This window comes from Macadamia integrifolia, chromosome 1 (genome assembly GCF_013358625.1).
Source record: "Macadamia integrifolia cultivar HAES 741 chromosome 1, SCU_Mint_v3, whole genome shotgun sequence".
Taxonomy (NCBI): Eukaryota; Viridiplantae; Streptophyta; class Magnoliopsida; order Proteales; family Proteaceae; genus Macadamia; species Macadamia integrifolia.
In genome coordinates, this window is record NC_056557.1 from 24,313,457 (window position 1) to 24,338,473 (window position 25,017).

The following is a 25,017-nucleotide window of genomic DNA, read 5'->3' on the forward strand; positions in this document are numbered from 1 at the left end:
TGACTTTCGAAAGTTGACCAAAAATCAAGGTTTAGATCCTATTTCAAACAACCCTTTTTTTGACAAACCTCTTTTTTTTAGTCCTACATAGGAAACCAAAGAGAGGTCTCCCCCATTCCCTTAGCTATAAATATAACCCTTCCCCACTTTCAAAGGGGGAAAAAATTTGGGAGAAGGAATATGGCCCCATGAAGGTTTTTGCCAATTCTCTCTCTCTAAATAAATAATCCCTCCAAGTATACAAATTTTAATGTGTAATCATTCCTTAAATCAGGAGATTTAGTTCGATTCAGTTCAATTTGAGGCTTAAAAAACAAGGGTTATCTCCCCTTATTCCTTGATTAAAGCAGGGTTTAAGGTATTTTTTTTCTCCCAATTGCAATCTAGAATTAGTTTAACTAATGTAATAGATTGGGTTCTAGTTATTATTTAATTGTTTCTTTTAGATTAATTAGGTTCAATTGGTTTCTTTTTGGTTTAATATGGTCTAATAGACTCATCTTGGTTTATTCTGGTTCAATTAGGTGTATTTAGGTTTAATTGATTCTTTTAGATTAATTAGGTTCAATTGGTTTCTTTTTGGTTTAATATGGTCTAATAGACTCATCTTGGTTTATTCTGGTTCAATTAGGTGTATTTAGGTTTAATTGATTCTTTTAGATTAATTAAGTTTAATCGTTTTTTTTATAATATTATTTAACATGTTTACTTAAATAGATTGGATTTGATTTATTTTTATTTTTATTTTTTTTATTTTTTTGCTTTTTGTTCTTTTAATCTGGACCCTTAGATTAGGATCTCAGCCCTAACCTAAACCCATCTTCTCCACACCTTTCAGCTCTCACCCTTCTCCTTCTTCTTCTTCTTGTTCTTCTTGTTCTTCTTCTTCACCATTGTTGAAACCTCCTTCTTCTTCTTCTTCAAACCCAGCTGCCCCTTTCCTCCGCCCCTTTCCTCTTTTCTCCCATAGCTGAAACCTGCAACTACTTCTTCTTTCCTTCACTTGGTTGCATCATTCATGTCTAAACCTGCAACCAAATCCATCATCACCTTCATTCTTTCCATTATCGAAATCTGAACCATATCACCATCATCTTCAACCTCACTTGTCCATGGAATCGATCCAACCTTGCCTAGGGTCTTGTATGTGTTCTTCTACTGTTTCTAACCAAGCTCTATGGCAGCATATGAGGTCGACACTTTGGGTTACGAAGGCATCTGATAATGTCAAGAAACCATGAGTAAAGACACATTTGTTGCTATAATCCTTATTGGAATCTCTGAAATCAGTTTTGTAAATTCCCAATGTGTTTTAAGTCTTGTAAAGTTCGATTTTCCACCTTCTTTTTCTTTTGTTTTGCAATGTAGTTTGATTTACTTGTTCTAGTAGTTTAATCAAACTCCCATTTTATTATAGCTTACTTTATTAATTTGCTTTGTGTAAATGTAGTTAGTAAAGTGATTTAGTCTAATTAGCATAATGTTTATCTCATTAGTTCATTTTGGGCCTTATGATATGTTCATCTCACATTTTAGAATTAGTCTAAAATATTCAATCAATCTAATTAAGTATAATAATGTATGTGAACATAGATTTAGCTTTAACCAAGAAAACTAGATAGATTACTTAGGTCAACAAATCTCATCTGGAAACCAGATTTTGATGTGCATGCAGTGAACAACCCTATGGGGAAAGGCTTCATTTTATTCCAGTTTGAGCTGGAAGGAGATATGTCTGCCATTTGGAGAAGGAACCTAATCAAGGTTAGAGGACAATTGATTCGATTCCAACGCTGGAAACCAGATTTTGATGTGCATGCAGTGAACAACCCTATGGGGAAAGGCTTCATTTTATTCCAGTTTGAGCTGGAAGGAGATATGTCTGCCATTTGGAGAAGGAACCTAATCAAGGTTAGAGGACAATTGATTCGATTCCAACGCTGGAAACCAGATTTTGATGTGCATGCAGTGAACAACCCAACCAAACTGGTGTGGATCAGATTTCCAGGCCTTCCCCTGGAATATTGGCATGAGAAGATCTTGTTGACAATGGCTAAAGGGGCAGGTAGACCTGTGGCCCTGGACAGACGCACCAGATCGGCGGCAATGGGGAATTTTGCGCGTGTTCAGGTAGAAGTGATAATTGGGGAGAAAAGGGTGGAAGAGATTCAGGTGGAAAGAAAGCAACCAGGAACGGGGGAGATTTTTTGGTTTAAACAGTTAATCGTATATGAAGATGGGTTAGCTAAATGTGGTTTTTGCAAAAAAATCGGGCATACTTTGTTCCAATGCAAAGAGAAGAAGGAGGTGGATGCTCGAGACACTGGGGCGGCAACCATGGTGAATGAAGGTGGTGCAGGGCGGAGATCCAGCTCAGAGGGCGGTGGTTTGGGTGAAGGAATTGTTTCCAATTTGGGTAAAAATCTTACCCATATGAGACAGCCTCCTACCATATTAAGAACTCAGATTAGGGACAATAGTCCAACATCTAAGGAAGGTGTGCAGGGGCAGGGAGATATTGAAATAATTATTCCCTTAGAGAAGTCTACCAATACGGGAACAAATCACAATCGTATGGGTGCAGCTAACAGTATGGAGGGTAATGGATTGGTGTCTACATTCAATGAGGAATCTGGGTCGGTGGATGGAGCGGATATGGATCATATATCTGAACCAGGAGATGAGGCAGAGATTGATCATCGTAGGTGCAACTCTCCCATTTTAGAGGAGGATGAGGCTATCTGTGGCAGGGAGGATCATATTGGTCCAGGTCAGCATGGTGAGATCGAAGAGGGTAGGGATGTGAGGTTCGAGCCTCAAATTGATAATCCAAAAACTCAGTTGCAGTACAAGGACGGGGCTATGATTGTGTATCATGAAGACGTGGTAGAAGTTGATAGAATGGCGAGCATCCTCGAGAGCAATATGGAGGGAAGAAGACAGCAAAAAGGTAAATCTTTCTCCCTTAATGAGCAGACTGCTCGAAAATCTGACAGATTGGCTCTCTTAAAAAAATGACTATGAAGATTTTATTTTGGAATATCAGAGGAATGAAGAAGAAGGCTGCTAGGTTGGCCTTAGGGAATATTGTTTCGACGAGTTCCCCAGAAATTATTTGCATAGCTGAACCTATGTTGGAGGTGCAGAAATTTCCAAAGAGGTTTTTCAATAATCTTGATTTTGAAGCGGATTTTATTCATAATGATAGGCAGGATAAGGTTCCAAATCTGTGGGTGGTTTGGAAAAGGAGTTTATCTAAGCCGCAAGGTGTCTCTTGCTCTGATCAACATATTACTTTACGTGTGCAGTGGCAGTCGAATATCTTCACTGTGTCTTTTATTCATGCTAATTGCTTCAGAGCAGCAAGGAGAGACTTGTGGAGTAATTTGGCGGCATCGAACCCGGGTCAAGGCATTCCCTGGCTGGTGACTGGAGACTTTAATGCTACTCTGTATGCTCATGAAAAAAGAGGTCCAGGATCTTTTAATATAGGATCTGCTGCAGATTTTGGGGCATTGGTGGATAGCTGCTCCCTTATTCAGATTCCTTCACAGGGTCGAAAGTATACTTGGACTAATAATAGAAGAAGAGGTAATGTTGTGGCAGTTCTGGATAGAAGTTTCTGCACAGATGCTTGGATTTCAGAGTTTCAGGATTGCCACCAAAAGGTGCTATCTAATTGTGCATCAGACCATTCTCCCCTATTGGTGGTGTCAGAAGCATTGGCGAAGCCCTCTAATTGCCCTTTCAGGTTTCAGAGGTCTTGGATTGATCACGAAAATTTCCTAAAAATTGTGAAAGAATCCTGGGATGAATGGATGTCTGGATCGGCTCTCTATATTTTTAGTCAGAAAATTAAAAGATTGAAAATTGTGATTAAGGAGTGGGCTAGGGAAACATTTCCCAATGTGAATTTGGAAAAGGAAGAGGCGCTAAAGGGGTTGGAAGAGATTCAAAAGGAGATAGAGGAGATTGGTATGAACGATCAAAATTTTGCTCGTGAAGCTGATGCAAAAACTAGGTACTTGAAGGCAATGGAGGGATATGAAAAATTTTGGGCTGAAAAAGCTCGGATTAGATGGAGAACTCAGGGAGATAGAAGCTCGAAATTCTTTCATATGGCTGTGAAGGTGAGAAGAATGAAAAATACCATTAGATACCTGAAAACTGATTCAGGTCAGATCATCAATGAGAAGATGCAGTTGGAGGATTTTATTAAGAGCTATTATGAAAATTTTTTAAAAAAATCGGCTACTGTTGACCACATGGAAATGATGGACTGCATTCCGAAGATTTTGACGGACATTGATAGATGGAGGATGGACGCGATGCCATCTAATGATGAGATTAAAAAAGCGGTTTGGGACCTTGATCCGGAAAGCTCTCCAGGCCCAGACGGTTTTCCTGGTATGTTCTATAAATCTTGCTGGGTTATAATTTCTAATGATGTTTGTAATGCTATTAGGGGCTTCTTCAGTAAAGGTCGAATGCCTTATGGTCTTAATAGCAATTTTTTGGTGTTAATCCCGAAGATCGAAGGGGCAAATGCTTTAGATAAGTTTAGGCCTTTATGCATGGGCAATTTTTTTTGTAAAATTGTTTCTAAAATAATGGCTTTAAGACTTTCTGAGGTGATGCCTCGGCTCATTTCGGAAGAACAAGGAGCATTCCAGAAGGGAAAAATCATTCACTCCAATATTACACTTGCCTCTGAGTTATCTAATATGATGTTCTCTGCGTCCAGAGGGGGTGGCATGGGGGTGAAGATAGATATTCAGAAGGCTTACGATACAATTGACTGGGATTTTATTTTTCATGTATTGAGAAAGTTTGGGTTTTCAGAGACCTGGATTCGATGGGTCTACCAGATGCTGGTCTCTGCGAAGATCTCTGTAATTTTCAATGGTGGTCCGATTGGATATTTTGGAGTGGAGAGGGGTTTGAGACAAGGGGACCCTATTTCCCCAATGCTGTTCATTTTGGCTGAAGAGGTTCTCTGCAGAGGTTTGAATAAACTAGTGGAAGAAAATAAATTAAAGCCTATTAAGGGTCCTCGTGATGTGATGACGCCAGTTTACAGTTTGTTTGCTGACGATATATTCATCTTTGCTAATGCATCTATCAGATATGTTAGACATCTGAAGAAGTTTCTTAACATGTATCAAGAATTTTCTGGCCAATGTATCAATTTGGAGAAAAGTAAATTGTTTGTGGGCTCGATATCTTCTCAGAGAAAGAGGGCTATTGTAGAAGAATTGGGGATTTCCCTTTGTACATTTCCTACAAGATACCTGGGGGTGGAGATTTTTAAAGGTAGAGTTAAGAAAGATTTCGTGATGCCTATTATGGACAAAGTAAAAGGCCGGTTGGCTGGGTGGAAGGGCAAGATGTTATCCCTGGCAGGAAGAGTTGAATTAGTGAAATCGGTGATTATGAGTATGCCAGCTCATAGTTTTGCTGTGTATTGGTGGCCGTCGTCGCTAATTACAACTTTGGAGAGATGGATGCGCAATTTTGTCTGGTCAGGAGAGATTGATGCCACAAAAAAAATTGTTGTTAATTGGGATCAATGTTGTAAGCCGAAGGAGGAAGGGGGGTTAGGATTGAGAAGATTGAGAGATATGAATAAAGCTATGCTCTGTAAAACAGCATGGCGTATCAAGCATGAAAATTCCTTGGCCAGTAGATTCTTGAGAGCTAGATTCCTAAATAAACAGGGGTTACCGAAGGAAGGATATAGTGCTTCTTCAATATGGCCTGGCATTAGAAAAATTTGGAATTTTATTTCTTCAAAGGAGAGATGGGTAGTTGGTGATGGGCGCAATATAAAATTTTGGAAGGATAAATGGGTGGGAGGCTTTGCACTGGAAGAGTGTGTGGAAGATGTGGATAGATCGCTGCTTGATGGAAAGGTGGACAGATTTATAGTCAATCATAGGTGGAACATACCTGTGGTAAATTCATGCTTCATGACAGATGTTTTTAATGCTGTTGTGCAAATTAAAATCCCAAGTTATGAATGTGTTGACAAATGTGTTTGGAGTCTTTCTTATGATGGGAATTTTAATTTGAAATCTGCGTGGGAGGATATTAGAGAAAAAAAGCCAACGGTTCCCTGGGCTTCGCTCATTTGGTGTAAGAAGCAACAACCGCGGGTATCATCTCTTGCTTGGAGGGTGATCCATGGAAAGGTTCATACTGATGAAATGGTAAAAAAAAAAGCTGTGCCTCTTGCTTCCAGATGTGTCCTTTGTAAGGCAGCAGAAGAGACAATGCAACATCTATTTATAGAGTGCCCTTTTTCTAATGAAATCTGGAATGATTTATGTCACTGTTTTAACCTTAGATGGCGTGCTCAGGTCTCTATTTTGGAGCTCGCCCAATGGTGGAAAAGAAATAATAAAATTGTGAGCTGCAAGGAGGCGTGGACCATGGGTTTTGGTATTGTTATAGATCACTTGTGGAGGGAAAGAAATAATAGAGTCTATGAGGGTGTGGAGCGGATAACAAAATATACCTCACTTATGGTGATTGAAGAAATAAGAAGAAATGCTCCTATAGCAAAGGGAGTTAATTCCTTGGTAGACCTTGAGTGTTGCAAACGTCTGGGATTATCTATCCAAAAAGATAATCGTCGTCACATTTTGGAGGTTTATTGGTGCAAACCCCCCATTAATTGGATCAAATTAAATTTTGATGGGAGCTCTTTGGGAAATCCTGGGCACGCTGGAGCGGGAGGAATTTTTCGTGATCATCTTGGTAAAGTGATATGTTCATATAAAAAATATATGGGAGTGACAGGGGTACTTGAGGCTGAAGTAGAGGGGCTGATGGAGGGTTTGATGCGAGCCAAGGACATGGACATTCAACATTTGTGGATTGAGTCAGACTCGAGTGCTGTTGTGGTTTTAATTCAGCAAAGGAAGATTCCTTGGTTTGCTTTGCAAAGGTGGATATATCTCCAGCCTTACATGAGAAGAATTTCTTGGAAAATTTCTCACAATTACAGAGAGGGGAATTCAGTGGCAGATTTCTTGGCAAGAGATGCGGCAAAGAGTGGTATTTCAGGAGTTGATGTGATATTGCCTCCTCACATAGGGGATTTTCTTGCTAGAGATGCCGAGGGAAGACCAAATTATAGATTCCCTTAGAGTTTTCCCTTTCTCCTGCTGATGGCAATGCCGAAGGTGGGAGGATAGGGAGGCTATTGGTTCTTTCTTATTGTTGGATTGGTTGTTGGGTTGTAATGTACTTCTTTTATGTCTTCTTATGAAATAAAATTTTAGCGAAAAAAAAAAACAAATCTCATCCATTCAAAGCAGTCTAGTTCAACTTACTTTTCCTTGATTCAAAATTCAAATGATTTTTTTTTTTTCTTTTTCCCTCTTCATAATATATGTGGGGCGTAGTCTAGGACGTAGGGTAGTACGGGCGTGGCTGGCCCCTCGAACCGGCCCGTAGCATTAGGTGTATATTAGGGATTCGGGTTTTCCTACTATTTTCTCTCTTTTGGTCTCCAACCCTCACTCGCATTAGTGTAGTACTAATTTAGATTGATTAAAGTAACGTAGTTAACTTAATTAGTCATTTCAATTGTTGTTTATGTAATTGTATTTAGTTTATTTAGCTTTTTAAATCACTGCATTTTATTTCTTCATTCAATTCAATTTATTAAATTTTTGTAATTACCAATCTTTTTCCCTCTAGTGGTTTGTTTATTCAATCAACCAATTATTTATTTAATGTAGGATAATTAATTATATTAATTAGTTAAACGCATCTCATCTCACTAGCCTACATAGGATTTTTGTAGCACCTTTAATACATCCCGTAAGTTAGATCAAAACAATTGTAACTAGCATAATTAGGTTTCATAAACTGCTTTAGTTTAATCTGTTTGAACTAAATTCATTAGGCCATTAGAATGCATTCACTTAAGATAGCTTGTACAACCCTCCTCTTATTTCATTAGGTATTGACTAATTAAAAATCGACTAATACAATTAGTTCAATTTAGGATTTCATAAATTCATTAATCATCCATCTAGGTTAGACTCAATTAATCGAATTAATTAATTTAGGGTTTCATGAGTTGCTCAACTAATCCTAGGGCTAAGTTTATTTAATTAGTTTAATCTAAGACTCATAACACATTAATCAAATAATATAGGGTTTTTAATATTTAATTAGTGTAATCATTTCATTATTTGCATTACAACCTAGGTTAGCATAACATAGACACATGGTTTAGTGTTTCACATATGTCATTACTTAGATACCTAGTTTAGCGTTTTTAGTGACCTAAATTTAGGACTAGTTAGTGGGATACAAACAAATTTTGGTCAAACAGAAAGAGACCGGCCTTAGGGCCTGGTAGGGTCGGGCAGACTGGGTGCCTAACGCCTTCCCAGTCTGTCACTTGACACTTGCCCAGAATCCTGGTAAAGACCAATCTTATCCATTAGAGTCTTTAGTCTCTCCCCCTTAATCGGGAGAGACATTTATGGGTCCTAGACCCTTTCTAAGTGGCGACTCCCTTTACCCATATTGTGTATCCCCCTCTTGGCATTTGAGGACTAGGGGATACTATCTCTTAAGGGTCGAACCCTAGTGTGTGTCCATGCTAAGAGCCACATCGCGATCCGTGGAGGTCCATGTTACCTACAGTAGGTCATCCTTCTTTAACCACCAAATTTAATTGCAAATTCTCAACTTGCTAATGTTTATTTCAAAACATTGAAAATGATGGCCCTTGGTGAAAATGGTGCAATTTTTTTCCCCACGTACATCAGCATGATTCTAATTATGTACAAATCTATTTTTTTTTCCAAGCTCCATTGCTCTCTTTATTAAACACATCTCTTTCTCTTTGTTCTTGCCATTAAAATCTTCAAACTTAAAGCAATAAATACATATGTGATAATAGATGTACCACCAAAGTTGTAGCACATCTGTACAATATAACGTAGTCCCTATAACATATAACAGAAACGAAAATCGATTGCAAGGGTAATTGAGAGAGAAATTTTGAATGTTGTCCAAAGAAGTCCCAAGCAGCCCATATCTTCCAAAGGAGAGAGAGAGAGAGAGAGAGAGAGAGAGAGAGAGAGAGAGAGAGAGAGAGAGCTAGGCAATCAAAGAATCCTCACATGGAGCAAAGGGTCCCTCCTGTTTTAACCCTCATCAAGGGTCGAACTTAGGTGTAAATCCTAAACTTAGTATGCATAATATAAAACCATATTATGTCAAATGTTAGTATAACGTAGAATAAATGTCTATTTAAATATGTTGTTTGTATGATGTTATTGAATTAGTTAGTCAAACTATTGGCGCCAAAATTCAAAAATATGCGCCTGATGACGTGGCAGGGCAATATTGTGTATAAAAAGAAAAACATGGGCTGACTGTATCGGTTCATTACCCATGTACATACAATGCAATATCAGCACACAAGGGAGATTAAGGCAAACTCATGAAGATGGATATTAATGGGACAGGTGACGACAACATATTGGAGGAATCACTTTATGGGAGAAGAGGGCAAACAACGGGGGTGATGGAGCAGTTAACTCTTTGTAGACACCAAATTTTATCCCCCCCTCGGCAATGATGAATTACGGGTAATGAGGAGATATATATTTTCTCTTTCGGAAATAAGTTGAATTTTCGGTACAAATCCAGACTATCCCAGAACTTGTGATTGGTAAAAATTTAAATGATGCGAGGAAGGTGACCGGAAGTGGTCATTAATACCTTTTGCTAGAAGACGACAATCAAGCCTAGTAGGTGCTCGATTCCTGTATCATTGGAAACTATTTGGAAATACGGTCTCATTGATATCTTGTATGAAAAAAGCAGGTCAGAGATGAGAAGGAAGGATAGAGCGGGAAAGGAGAGAAAGAGTAAAAAATGTATTTTCCCTTACACTCTCAAGATATATAAGGAGAGAAAACCGGCCAAGGATGCACAATCAACAAATCAAACAAAACCCAACTACAATACAACTCTTTATTTCATTTTATGCTTTTTCTTTCCAGTATTTAGAACTAGAGATGGAGTAGACCTCTTACATTCACTTCTTTGAATTCTCAACCCACAAAGTCTATCAATTAGGCTCTAGTGATTTGTATTCAAAACCCCTTTTGAGGAATATAACGTGGTTTATTCCCTCATCCTTCTGAGGTTTTGATTGTTAGAAAGTCCCTACAGCTATCGGAGCAAGAGGAGAGCCCAAGTCGTTTGATCGAAATCAGGTTCAATATTGAATTCAGTCAAGAAAGATTCTAGCATGCCCGCACAATCACTAATACGGTTAGTTGACCATAGCATAGGGGAGGATTTTGTGCCAACACAAACATAGTCATACATGTGGGTCTATGATCCATGATTTAGAGGAGAATATTCAAAATTCAAGCAAGACCAATTTATCCACATAGGGGACTACCTAAAATCTTCCCACCTCTATAACCTGACACAAATTTGAATCTTTGGGCCTGATCATCTAAGAAGGATGTGAATCCCTTATTGACCATTAGTCGAGGGAAAAATGAGAATCTCTTCTTTCAGGCAAGTCTAGTTGCTTTGTGTTGCGGTCTTACTCCGCTCCAAGGTTTCTGTCCAGCGATAGGTAGTCCTTTCCTAGCGTCTCTCTCTCTCTCTCTCTGGCACTGCCCCTTCTGTACGTTGGTTGGGCCGAGGATTGGCTGCTCTGATACCACTGTTACGATCTTAGAAGAACTTAACCCCATAAATTGGATTACAAGGTGAAGGGACTCAAGACCATATCAACCCACATCAATTTCTATAGGAAACCGATGTGGGATTAGCCCCCTTTAAGATGATATGGGATCGTAACACCTTGTTGCAACGTGAGCCTTTACCAACCAATAAGGGTGAGAAGAAATCCCTGCCTTTATGCGAATCAGTCTCCCATAGATAAAGACTCTATGTAGAGAGCAGATACTTCAAACAAGTAAGGATTAATGACCTCAACTTTTATCTTCAGGCAGATCTAGTATAAAAGAACTCTCAAGATAGTCCCTAAAGACAATCGATATAGTAGTTAGTGCTAAATGAATATAAACAACGCCTCTTACCAACACTTGAAATGGGAGAAACTCCACTTTTCGGCCCTTCTTACATGATTCTCTTGTTTGCTTGTGGCGTGCTAGCAGTCATTTGTTTCTTTTTCACTGAGGGAGTGGATTTTTTTGCTCCCATGCCTTCCCATTTTATGGAATTCACTAATAAATTGGTTTTGTTTGAATAAATCGAATTACCCTCAATAGCCCACTTACAGCAATCCATTGACGCATGAAAGGCTAACCGGAGTGTCCTAGGCTTTGTTTAGGGGAAAAACTATTATATAATATATGCGAATTCACTGTGACGCCTGCTTGCTTTGGTACCACCCCAGGCACAATAGAGTGAGAAGGCTTAGCGCACTAGCCTAGTGCACTCCAGTTGTCTCGTGCCATGTGATTGGTCTTTATCCCCAAAATCTCTCGAGTCTTCTTACATACAAAGATGTACTTGTTACTAACATATACCATGGCTTCTGTTCTTCTTTAGGGACCATAGGAATGGTTTTTTCCTTCTCCAATTGTTGAGAGAGGTTGTTTTTCCGCTGTGGTCTTGGAACCCCTTCGTGTTGTTCTTGGGCTTCTTCTGTTGCTTGTGTCCCTTGTTTTACTCAGTAGGGCTGTAAGAATGACATTCTTCTTCCTCCAATTGTTGGGAGAGGTTGGTTTCTGGTCCAGTCTTGCGGCACTTCAGTAATGTTCTTGGGCTTCTTCTTTTGCCCACTATATCTATATAGTTTCATTCTCAGGCAACTAATTTTCCTAATCAAGATTTGAGGCTTTGGCCTTAACTTGGGGAATCTTACCTAGATCCACAATTGTAGAAGTCAAGTGGGAATCTTGACATACATATAATTTCTCCAAACATTAGCTACCCCAAGTGTCATTACCCTAGATGAAATATAGCAGGGTGATTAAATTTTGAAAATATGTTGCTCAAGTCATCACCACCTTACCCTTCGATATTGATCAAGGTTTTGAATCTTAGAATTAGACATGGGATCGGCCTTCATCAATTTGGATTCAAATAGAAATGGAATTCAAAATCGATTGAGACCCTACACACTAGAATCAAGAAAAAGGAACAAATATTTTCATACATCTTTGATTTTATTTTATTTTTTTAATTTTTTATTCAGAAGTCTTATAGATCTAACTACGAGATTTAAGTTTTCTTTCACAAAATCAGATTTATTTCACAAAATTAGTGATTGCACAAGTCAATGTCTAAAGGGGTGGACTCACTAGTTTCCATCTCATACAGGTAAGGAAGTTTACCTTAAGTCCGTAGTAGCCCTTCTAGTGTCAAATTTGCAATATCTTATTTCTATCTTTCGAGCTTTTATTGTCACTGGATTCATAAGGATTTTTTTTTTTTTTTTTTAGGGGGGGGGGGAGGATGGAGACCAGAATGTGATAATTCTTTGAATATTATGGAAGAGATTATGCCAATTTAAAGATATAACGCGACTTGGGTTTAGAGATTCTAAACAACATAATCAAGCCTCATTAGCTAAGGTATCTTGGAGACTGTTTCATGAGCGAAAATCTCAATAGGCTACTTTTCTCAAGTCCATTTACTTTCTGCGCATTGATTTCTTACATGCAGGATTATGTAATCAACTTTCATGGGCTTGGCATGGTATACTGGAGGGGTGTAAGGTTCTTTTGGAGACCTATTGTGGAAGGTTAACAATGGAGAGCATATCTGCATTTAGTAAGATGGATTCCATCCCTGCTAGGTTTTAAATCTAATCTCTTCCACTTCAGGGTTGCAATCTAGACCTGGGGCTTGAGCTGATAGATCGAGAGTATCATTTTGCTGATCGATCTGGTCACAGCCCTTGCGACAAGACACATGAGAGCACGAATCCCCCCATTGGAAAATAAAAGATCTCATCCATTTATATGCCCCTACGCATCTTCTTATTGGCTTTTGCTCTGATGCATGGGCTATGTGACCAGGTAGTGATTTTTTACCTTTTTTTTTTTTATATTAAAAAGTCTTATATATCTAGCCACAAGATGTATGTTTAATTAATTTTTATACTATTTTATTGACTAAAAGAGGGGAAAAAACTCGTAAAAAACCAAAAATCAAAGTGCATTCCAATATTAGTTGTGGAACCCACACTAATAAAAATTGGGGTCGATTGTTCCCGCCAATTTCGATTCAATGTTTCAAATCATGATATAAATGGTCTTTCAAGTCTAACTTTAGCAATTCCAATTTCCAAACTCCCAGACCACTAGCTAGCTTTTATTACAAGTTGGAAACACTTAGCCGGCAACCTCCTCCATAGCTTTATCTTCATCTTCAATCCAAACTCACTTACTGATCAGAACTTGGGAGGTTTACAGAATCTAATTAATAAGGCCAGTTATTGACTTGGTTCCCTCATTGTGAATGATTAAAGACATCTTCTTCACTTCTATTTTTATTTATATATGTATTTAATTTTCTTCCAAGGGGTTTCCAAGAAAATAGATCAAATGAAAAAGGAACTTAGGAACTATGAACAAAGTCAAGTTGTAGTTTCCATGAAGGTCTCTTATGCAATTGCTTAGAATTGTCGACAATATAAAGGAGGGCAACCCAAAAGAGAAAAATATTAAACATGGGCTTCTTTGGTAAATTCACTAAAAAATTAAGCATGGCATTAGAAAATGTTGTCAAGCATTGGAAAAACAAAAGAAAAACCAAACACAATTATCAAAGGTTTTAAACGTTTAAATTTTTAAATACATGATAAAAAATAAAATAAAAATAAAACATAGGCACAAAAGTTGAGAAATTATTACCTAAATATATGCATCCAAAAACCAAATTTGAAAATAACTAAAATAATGAAGCAAAATACATATTAATTTCTAAATTTCATTCCAAATTCCACAACCCATTCAAAACTCCAAAATCAAAGTGCCATATATAGATGTAAGTCCACTTCAACGATGCATTTTAAGTAAAAAAAAAGAAAAAGATCTCTGTTCTAAGAAAAAAATTCTAAACTGCAAAGCAACCTATCAGGTCGGGCCTAATTTTGAGAGGCATGGTATAGTTTATAATCAGGATGGGATGTCGGGTTTTAATCGGGCTACCTTAAACTGGCCTTAACTAGGCCTATTTAAATCTAAATGGGCTCAAACGAGCCCTAGATGTGCCCGGTTTAAAATTCTTTTCTTTAGTGGGTTGAAGACCCATAAGTGTTCAATTTGAACATTAAATCGATCGGTCCAGATCATAGTTAGCAAAAACAGCAACGACAAAAAAATAGAAACGGACGGTACAGGTTTTAAACAATAAATTTTTTCGAATGATATGGTCAAATACACAGTAAAAAAAAAACAAAGAATGGAAAAAAAAAAAAAAAAAAAAAAAGACGGTACAGGTTTTAAGTGTGTAGATTTAAAAAAAAAAAAATGATAGTATACTCTTATAAATTAAGGAATTATTATTTAAATACCTACATCTAATGTTCAAAACAACTACAGTATCCAACACTAATGCATATATATCTCAGGTCTCATTATAAGTTTTATGACATATAATTGAATATCATCCAACACCAATTCTACATTCATACAAGACACACGTCCAAGTTTTATTGAGCAACGTGGCTTGGCTATGAAATTTTTCATTGTTGTCAACATAGTCAACACACTCTTGAAGTAATGTATGTTCAGTTTGAGTTGAGAATCATCACTTTAGAAACATTTTTCAACAAAAGCATCAGTTTGTATTTCAATTTCAGGGTCCATACATTGATTTTGAGTTGAAGGTGATATCATTAGAAATATAAGCCATTGAGTTAGCTTCAAGTCAGTGAAAGAATCAAGTCGATCAAAGTTCGAGGAGAGAAAGATATGGTCAATTAAGTAGACATTATGTTCAACAAGTTAAGTCTTAAAAAAAGCTAAAAAAGGGGAATGTGTTTAGAATGGGAATGCTTTCCATTTGCAGTTTTTTTCCCATACCTTTGGGAAGCATACATAAAAATGTGTTTTAAACGGTACAAAATGAGAACATGTCTAATATGGAGTTTTAAATGCGTTTTTGCTAATAGTGGTCCAGATCATACCATAAATGTACCGGACTTGATAGTGCCTACCGATGCAAGCTCAAAACTTGACACCCCTACCATCCAACATCATTGTCTAGACACAATTTTGGTTGGGCTTTGATACAAGAGGATAGGGATACATGGTTATGTTTAATGGTGTCATGGATTCGGTTTCGATTCAAGGTACACTTGTTATAAACGTAGTTAGTAAGTTCGGGGACGGCAATAACGCGGGAATGGATACGTACAACGTTAAATGGACCACATGGTTATAATACGTTTCTAAAATGACACGTGTTTAATACGATTGCTATGTAAAAATTTGGAAGCAAAAAATACGGATTTATTTTGGTATTAAGAATGAACTAAAATTGGTTGTTTACAACTAAATTCTAATATCCCATGCTCTCATGAACACTTATATCCAATCTAGCTTTCCAATTGGGGATCATTTCTCAATTTTGTTTATTTTATATCTAATATTAATTAAGTTTAATCATGTCTATCATAGCTAATGTAGATAGGTGATCCATCAACCATTTTCTATCATAGTAAATTATAGCATATATTTGTCATAATAATAATAATAGCATGTGGATAATCATTTAACAAATTAAAATATCATTATTAATATTATCTTATCAAACAAGAAAATCCACAGCAACCCCTACTGATGCAGATTCGTATTTTAAAACCGAATCAGATTGCGTATAGGTCCATTCAAATATTCAATAATTCAATTTTAATAATCAACAGTTGATTTATAATTAAGGTAAGATTTTAGATTGGGTGACAAAGTTATAATTAAGCAGACTTCATAGGCTAATGGATAGGAACAAGATGGTGGACACATAAGGTATTTGATTAATAGATTAAGGACAAGCTTGAAATGAAATTAAACAAATGGTATAAGGTAATAAAGGAGAGAGGGAGGGGCAATATGGAAATAGGGGTTAGAATTAATAAAATAAGAAATGGAGACGCGTGTTATCCACATTTTTCTTAAAATTGAGAAACCTGCGAAAAGGGAGAAGTGTTGTTTTGACTTTTAGGGTTGCATTTTTTTTGGTCTTTCACTCTGCCAGGATGATGAGCACATTTATGTGTGAAATCTAGGGTAGTAAAACATACATTTTACATATTTAGAATGGAGCTACCTTGGGTTTTACTCTCTTTTTGCAGGTTTTATATTTTCAAGGCCTTAAGGACTATCGGGAGCCATATCTTCAATTTTACACGTAAAGAGGTCCTATTTCTTTCCATGGTTGCGAAGAGGACGAAATTCTGAGCAAGATGGACGTGTTCAATTAAAAGTACACATTCGTTTGGTCACCCGTACAAATGATTATTCTTTTTCGGGTCAGAAAAAGAATAATGGATCAGAACTGAACCGAGATGCAGAACCAGCCCGTTTGCAATTGTCCCAGAGGTACAAGGAATACTCCAAATGCCAACAAGGATCGATGGACCACATCCTTAAGTGATTAAAGATTTGTTTTTGGTAACAACAACTACCTAGCTTAGTTGGTGAGCTATGGTGTACAAAATTCTCTTGCTCACCAAGAGGTCTCAAGTTCGAATCTTATGGTTGTTTTTTTTAGAAGATTTTGTTGAAGATTTCCTGCTTTTCACTCACTTAAAGCACTAAGGGCATGGAGGGGATTTCCACATCAAAAAAAAGGAAAGCAAAATCGTGGAAGCAAGAAGAGAAGAAAAAAAAAGGAAAGAGAAAAAAAGGGGAGAACCAAAAATTGTCCAAATCTTCTCTCTCCTCCACATCATCACCAAAGATTGTCCAAATCACACAAAGGAAGAAAAAAAAAATCGTCCCTAGGAGAGAGAAAAAAAGAAGAAAAATAAATTAGAAAAAAAAAAGGAAAGAAAATAAGCAAAAAATTTTAGGAAATTTCTCAAAATTTATTTCTCTCTTCTCTCTCCTCCATCTTAGCACTTTTGGACTCAAAAGATCTCACAATCAATTGTGGGTTTCTCTCTTTTAGGAAAGAGAAAATTGTTACCCTACCTCTCCATTCCCTATAAATACAACTCATGTAAGAGGAGGAGACACAATTCATTCTTCTTCTAGTTTTTTTTAGTTGCTCTCTCTCTTCCTCTCTCTCTCTTTAGTTCTAGTTCTTCTCTATTTTTGCTTTAATCACTTTTGTAATAGTTTTTTTTTATGTCAATTAATGCAAGCACTCTTTTATTTTTATTCAGTTCTTTTTATGTTTATGATTTATGCAATTGAGTTGTAATTTTTTAAGTTATAGTTCTAGGCTTAGATCTAGGTGACAAGATCACGAGCCGTGGAGCAATTTTTTTTCAAGTTCAAGCATTGATTCAAGTAAGTAGGCTCCTTCAGTAGTCTTCTCTCCCCCCTCTCATTCCTTCTTCTGACTACCCTTTCTTTCTTAATTTAGGATTTTTATTTTCAGTCGTTACATTATTGCTATCCCTCTCCCCCAAGGTTCATGGCTAGTGTATGTGTTGGCTTTGCCCCTCCTGGCCATAGAACCATCAATTTATTGCTTTTATTTTAATTGTCTCCCTTTCCCTAAAGCCAAGTAGAGAAACCCTTGTAAGAGTAACTCTCTGGTCAAGTAGGGAAGCTCATATTATGATGCATCCCTCGGGCTAAGTAGAGAAACCTGCTTGTGAGTCTCTCTCTAGCTTTATCCCCTTTCTTTTACTTTATTTTTATTTCAGCATTTTTTTCCTTTATTATTATTTTTTTTTAATTGCGTGGGTTGTTTACTTTTAGTTATTTATTTATTTAATTTTAATTGTGTGGCTTGCGTCTTTAAATTCTTAGATGACGAATGGTTAGGACGTTATTTTTAGGACGGTAATTAGAATTAGATCACAACCATTAATCAGTTCACTTTCGCATTATTAAAAGAAATAAAAAATAAGGTGGCTGCTCTCCCTGTGTTCGACCCGTAGCTACACTGATTCGTACGCTTGCGGTTACATTTTAAATCTCAAACAAGTTTTTGGCGCCGTATAGTTTCAGTGAATCGAAATATGAACCAAAAATTAGTAATAATACCAAAACGGATTCGAGACCTAAGGATAGCTTCTTCTCTTTGATTCTTATTCTTGTTAATTGGTTTACTTAGTTTAAATTTTAATTCTGGATTTTACAAATTTGATTTTTAAAATAACATTCATCTCAATCTTAATAGATTTAGCCTTCTAGTTCTCTGTGGGTTCGACCCCTTTCTTGACATCCTTCAGTTTGGGCAAAGCCTAGTGAATCCTTTTCCAAACTTATGGAGAGATTCAAGGATCTACTCCAAGAATGCCCTCACCATGACCTAAACTTATAGCATTTATGCCAAATAATTTATGAGGGAATTGATTACCCAACTAAACAAATGATAGAGTCTATTTGCCCTAGGGGATTCATATCTAATGCAGGAGTAGATTACAAGAAACTACCCAGCAGTTTATAACCCCAAACAATACTAATAGGAGCAAGAAACAAAGAAATAAGACCATCAAATAAATCCCCAAGGATACAATACCCATATAGGAGCAAAACCAGCCCAAAACTTAACCCGATAGGAGAGAGAAAAACCTGTTATAGAGCTGGAGAGAGAGAGGTGCGGCCAGGGCTGTAGGAGTCCAATTGAGTTGCACTCTTAGGCATAGATAGTCCCTAAGGAGAGTCAAAAACCCCCAAAGTTGAGAGGATTCTGATGGCTGGTTGTGAAGTTACCAGCTTTCTTGATTTTCTGACCTATGAGAGAAAACTGAGAAGAACCTTCAAGAACAGCAGCTAAATGCTTCCAACAGTGACTAGGTAAGGATCGTGGGACCCTTATGAGGCCTGGAATACCCTGATTGAAGACCTGGCTGAACAGAGTACAGAAGAGAGAAAGAGAGGAGATCGATCTGTCCTATTCCCACTAGGATTGTTGATCGATTCTGATTTCTACAGACTTTTATCAGAATCTGAATTATATCTCTTGAATGTTACAGCAAATAACATAAAAAAAGAAGAATAAAATAGATGGAGGGTTGAGAAGGGTGAAAGAGAATAAAAGAAGTGGCTATCTCAGCCTGGGCCTCTCACCCACAGCTATCTCAGCTGTTCTAAGCATTTTAGTTGCAAACTTTCTTTCATAAATGCAAACTTTCTTTCATTCAAATATGTCCAATAATGGTACATATGCCTCTCTATTCCCAGAGGGGAAGTTTACAATCATACTAATACTAGGAGCTAGTTTCCCAATAGGACTAGACACTCCTACTACAACTAGAAATTCAAAATAGGACTAGGACTTGACTTTATGACTCCAACATGGAGTAGGACTAACTAACTAATAGTCCATATAGGACTTTACAACCAACTAATGGCCTAATGGGCCTTTATTGAATTAAATAACAACTAATTAAACTAATGAATAAAATCTCGTTTTCCTACCTTCTACCCATATTTTAGGCCTATTAAAATGGCTAATTTCAAAGAAACCCATGGGATCAAAGGCCCAACACATACATAACACAACCCAATGCTTATTTGTAATAAAATAAGCCCAAGTGACTTATCTACATCAACTTGCCCTCTCTTAGAAAAAATTCGTCCTCGCATTTTGTAGAGTGTGATGGTGATTATATCATGGTGCACGTCCCTCTTCAAGCCGTAGAAAAATTCAGGTAGCTCTTTGATGATAAAGATGTAGTCTAGAATGTGAGGAGCTCGATCTTCAAGATACTTTAATGGGATGACAAACTCCACATGCTCAACTTCAACATCTTCGGATGTATCCATAGGGTCATCTACATATGCACCTTTGACCTCTTCTAACTTCAATGCAACATAAAGCTCTTTTGGTTCATCTACCTGGTGGTTCCTAATCGGTTCCATTGATGGTTCAAACACAACTTCATTCTTGAACTCCTTAGGATCTTCCTCTTAGCTGTTCACAATCATCACAGTTGTTGTAGTGTCAAGTTCCCTAGTCTCAACCTTATTGTCCATTGTGGCAACTTTGTTGCTTTCAACTTCTCCCTCATGAGTCTCATTGATGGGAACATCAATGACTAGTTTTTCCTCAACAATAGGAATGGCTGAAAACATTTGAATACTAACCTCAACTTTTGACTCTAGTTCACTGGTCAGAGGTGTCTTCTCTTGTTGCTCTTTTACAATAGAGGCCGATGATTCCTTCATGCTATTGTCAAGTGTGGGTGGCTTTTGGACATCTGGTGGAAGGAAGTACATGTTTTGTTCATGCTAAGATAGGTACATGCCTGCCAACTCATACTGCATCTCGTCCCACGTTCGAGGTTTACATTCTTGAGCTTGAAGTTGCCTTTCACGGATTCTCCATTGCATTCGTACACAATCATTCATCTGGGTAATGTAGGACTAGATTTGACAAGTCAAACTAGACCCAAACAACAGGAACTTGTAGACCAAAGAACAACCAAATAACCACCCAATAATAGACAGCAACAACAGTCCAGAATAATCAGTCAACAACCCTTAAACAAACCAGAATTATCAGATCCACAATCAGGAATTTCAGGAAGCAGAGTTTGCATCAACAATTAGAAGCTCCAGCAATAAAATTAGAGTAGTTGAATAAGTAGGATCAGAATCAAAACCTAGCAGAACCAGATAACCAAATTAGAACTCGATTCTGGGACAGCAGGTTCTGAGAACAGGCAATCGATCCTAACAAGTTCAGAATCTTCAATAGCAGATGTTTAGGTGACAAATAAACAAATCGGAATACTGAATAGCAGGTCCATTCCCTCAAAAAAACATAGGCAGCAACCAACAGTAGCAGATAACACAAATCAGGCAATAATTTCTGGACAGAAAATTTAAAGTTATAAATAACTGATTGTTTGACAGCAGTAGAACCTTGAAACAAACTTAAAAGAGAATAAGAAGACTTATAGAAACCCTCCTGAACTTCACGCCGCAAGGAGTCGACCGGATCAAACACCAGTCCCTTGTTCTGTGATCACACACACAGAAAATCCAGTAGATGCATGGCAGCGACCAGCAGCAGGTTCTTTTTTTTTTCAAAATCAAAATTGTGTCTCTATGATGAGAGCTCTCCTTTATTTATAATAATGATGGGAAGGGTTTACAAGTAATAGTAACTCAGAGTTACTAAATCTGAGTTACTAAAAATTGATTACAAGAAGTTACTAAAAACTGGAAATTAGAATCTAATGAAAATAGAAACTAGTCTAGACAGAAATTAGAAACTAACAATGACTTGAAATTAGAAACTAAATAACCCTATCTAAAAAGGAAACTAAAGAAAAGGAAACAAATCACTGAATCCCGTATGCAACCTTAGAACCCCTAATTTAAACCCATAAAAGTAGCCCAATACACTCAAAACACATGGGATCAAAGGCCTAACATGTATGGAACCCAACCCTAAGCTTATTCCTAATAAAACAAGCCTATTTAGGAAACTAAACTGCATCACTGGGAACACGCATATTGGCGTTTTTGTGTCTCTGTTAAGTTGAAGTTGTCAAAGTACATGTCCAATTCACGCATCCATTCAAGGAATTCCCCATGAAAATAACGTGGCTGATCATTAGATTGGGCAGCAGTAGATGTATTATGATTGGAATCCTGTGGAGGGAAGAGCCTTCTTTGAAAATATACAGGAAGGTATTGTGTCACTAACTGGTACTTCATCTCTTCCCAAGTCCTAGGCTCATGTCCTCGAACTCGGAGTAGCTTTTCATGGACTCTCCACCAATCTCTAGCATGACCAATCAATCGGAAGCAAACAACTTGAAGCTTTTGTGTCTCTGTCAAGTTATAGTCGTCAAAATATTCCTCCAGAAAATCTAACCAATCAAGGATGTAGACTGTATCCCTTTGTCCAGCGAAGTAATGAACTGATGGAACCATCTTCGGTTAGGCCCTAATAGATTGTTTGGAGCTTTCTTCAACCGTAGCTCTGATACCACTTAATGCAGGAGTAGATTACAAGTAACTAACTCTGCAATTTATAACCCCAAACAATACAAATAGGAGTAAAAAACAAATAAATAAGACCATCAAATAAATCCCCAAGGATACAATATCCATATAAGAGCAAAACCAGCCCAAAACCTAACCCGATAGGAGAGAGAAAGATCTGTTATAGAGCTGGAGAGAGAGAGGTGCGGCCAGGGCTGTAGGAGTCTGATTGAGTTGCACTCGTCGGCATAGATAACCTCTAGCGAGGGTACAAAAACCCCAAAGTTGAGAGGATTCTGACGGTTGGTTGTGAAGTTACAAGCTTTCTTGATTTTTTGACCTAGGAGAGAAAACTGAGAGGAACCTTCAAGAACAACAACTGAATGCTTCCAACAGTGACTAGGTAAGGATCGTGGGATCCTTATGAGGCCTGGAATACCCTGATTGAATACTTGGCTGAACAGAGTACAGAAGAGAAAAAGAGAGGAGATCATAGTTTTTAAGGCGCTGCTAAGGCGTCGCCTTACCAATGCCTTGGCTCTGATGCGGTCTAGAGATGGTAAGGCAGTGCTCCGCCTTATGTGACGTGGCGCCTTATGGGTTTTTTTTTTTTTAAACACATTTTAAAATTACTTGATGAAGATTCCAAATATAGATTTTTTATTGGTAGATGTATAGTTTTGTTAACACTTGAGATGTATGGAATCAGCTTTACTCCACCAAAAATAACCAAAACAAACAAAACAAAAACACGATTCACAAACAGGGTTTGGATTTTGTCAAGGGTTTTAAGAAAGGGCTTTGAGAAGGAATCAAGGAACAAGAAAGAACCACTGCTCCAGGCGACCATTTTGCTCCGGCAGCGGTGAGCTTCATTCTTCTTTGACAAGAGTACAAATATAGTGGATGACCTTAGGGCTTAGGCACTCATTTTGGCATCATAGAGATAAGCATAATAAATACTTGTATTTTTTATGTCTTTTTTTTTTTATATTTATAATTTTGTTTCATAATTATGTATTTATATTATATGTTAATATGTTATGATGATTGATGATTGATGATTGATGAAGATGAACTTAGTTTAATTCACTTTATTGATTTGTTTTCTTGATGAATATCTTACATTGGTATGAATATGAACCTTTAATATTTATTTAACATATGAGTAATAGGATTCAACTAGGATTTGAGCCCAATAGATTGGTTTTATAAAAAAATTACATAGGAACGCTTTAGTCAATAAGGCGACGTTTTATGTCTGCCTTATCACTAAGGCGCTCCGAAAGACCCTCAAACGCCTGTCACCTTACCGCCTTAAAAACTATGGAGGAGATCGATCTCTCTCCTATTCCCACTAGGATTGCTGATCGGTTCTGATTTCTGGAGACTTTTATCAAAATCTGAACTATACATCTTGAATGTTATAGCAAATAAAATAAAAAAAAAAGAAGAATAAAACAAATGTGGGGTTGAGAAGGGTGAAAGAGAATAAAGAAAGTGGTTATCTCAGCCTAGGCTTCTCACCCACAGCTATCTTAGCTGTTCTAAGCATTTTAGTTGCAAACTTTCTTTCATTCAAATATGTTCAATAATGGAACATATGCCTCTTTATTTATAGAGGGGAAGTTTACAATCATACTAATACTAGGAGCTAGTTTTCCAATAGGACTAGACACTCCTACTACAACTAGGAACTAGTTTCCCAATAGGACTAGACACTCCTACTACAACTAGGAATTCAAAATAGGACTAGGACTTGACTTTATGACTCCAACATGGAGTAGGACTAACTAACTAATAGTCCATATAGGACTTTACAACCAACTAATAGCCTAATGGGCATTTATTGAATTAAATAACAACTAATTAAACTAATGAATAAAATCCCGTTTTCCTACCTTCTACCCATATTTTAGGCCTATTAAAGTGGTCAATTTCAAAGAAAACCTATGGGATCAAAGGCCCAACACATACATAACACAACCTAAGGCTTATTGTAATAAAATAAGCCCAAGTGACTTATCTACATCAAGTGCGTTTGGAGTCTTATGTGACCTCAATGTATCCCTCTAAAGCTCAAGGGAAAATTTTATAGGACTGTTGTGCATCCAGCTATGATGTATGAGGCGGAATGTTGGGCAATCAAGAAGAGTCATATTGAGAAGCTATGTGTGGCCGAGATAAGGGTGTTAAGATGGATGCGCGGTAAAACTAGGAAGGATAAAGTAAGAATGAGAATATCAGAGCTGGTTTAGGAGTTGCCCCGATCAACGACAAGCTCCGTGAAGTCGTTTGAGGTGGTATGACCATGTTCAACGAAGGCCTGAGGACCCCCAGTAAGGAGTGATAGGATTCAGATTGAAGGAGCCAAAAGAGCTCGGGGCAAGCCTAAAATGACCATAGACGAAGTGGTGAGGAATGACATGCATAGTCTCGGTCTTGTCCCAAGTATGAACTTGGATAGAACCTAATGGAGGGCAAGGATCCATGTAGCCGACCCAATTTAGCTGAGATTTTCCTAACTGCTGGGCTATGCGTCTTTCCTCTTGTTCCCATCTTTCTTTATTTTCTCATCTCTCACCTTTCCATCTCTCCCTTCCCCATCTTATGTTTGGACTTCTTCTATTTTGTTTTGTATGGATCCATGTAGCCGACCCCATTAAGTTATGACAAGGCTGAGTTTGTTGTTGTTGTGTTCAACTAGTTTCTAGAATTTGTTTGTTGGTTAATTACCTAGTTTCCCTTCTCCTACTGTTTTGATTCTTCAAACCAGTAATATATTACCTCCAAAACTGAAACTAAATCTAATAGGAATCTCCTCAAGACAAAACTCTATGAGCTAAGGAATGGGCCCACAAGATCTCTATAATAACTACTATGAGATAAATCCTAAAGTAATCACTAATAGGCCCCACCACTAATT

The 25,017-nt window shown here is 37.4% G+C and overlaps 1 protein-coding gene across 2 annotated transcripts; it reads left to right on the forward strand.

Moving 5' to 3' along the window:
• The first annotated feature begins 1,861 nt into the window (after positions 1 to 1,861).
• On the forward strand, positions 1,862 to 4,647 carry LOC122075665. 2 transcript variants are annotated; one of them, XM_042640794.1, is made up of 2 exons: positions 1,862 to 2,950; positions 3,047 to 4,647. In XM_042640794.1, the coding sequence occupies exons 1-2, from the start codon at positions 1,879 to 1,881 to the stop codon at positions 3,052 to 3,054; spliced, it is 1,080 nt and encodes a 359-aa protein (XP_042496728.1). In that variant the 5' UTR covers positions 1,862 to 1,878; the 3' UTR covers positions 3,055 to 4,647. The 2 variants fall into 2 exon arrangements, with proteins under 2 accessions (XP_042496728.1, XP_042496720.1); XM_042640786.1 differs by having other exon boundaries at positions 3,309 to 4,647.
• The last annotated feature ends 20,370 nt before the right edge of the window (positions 4,648 to 25,017 follow it).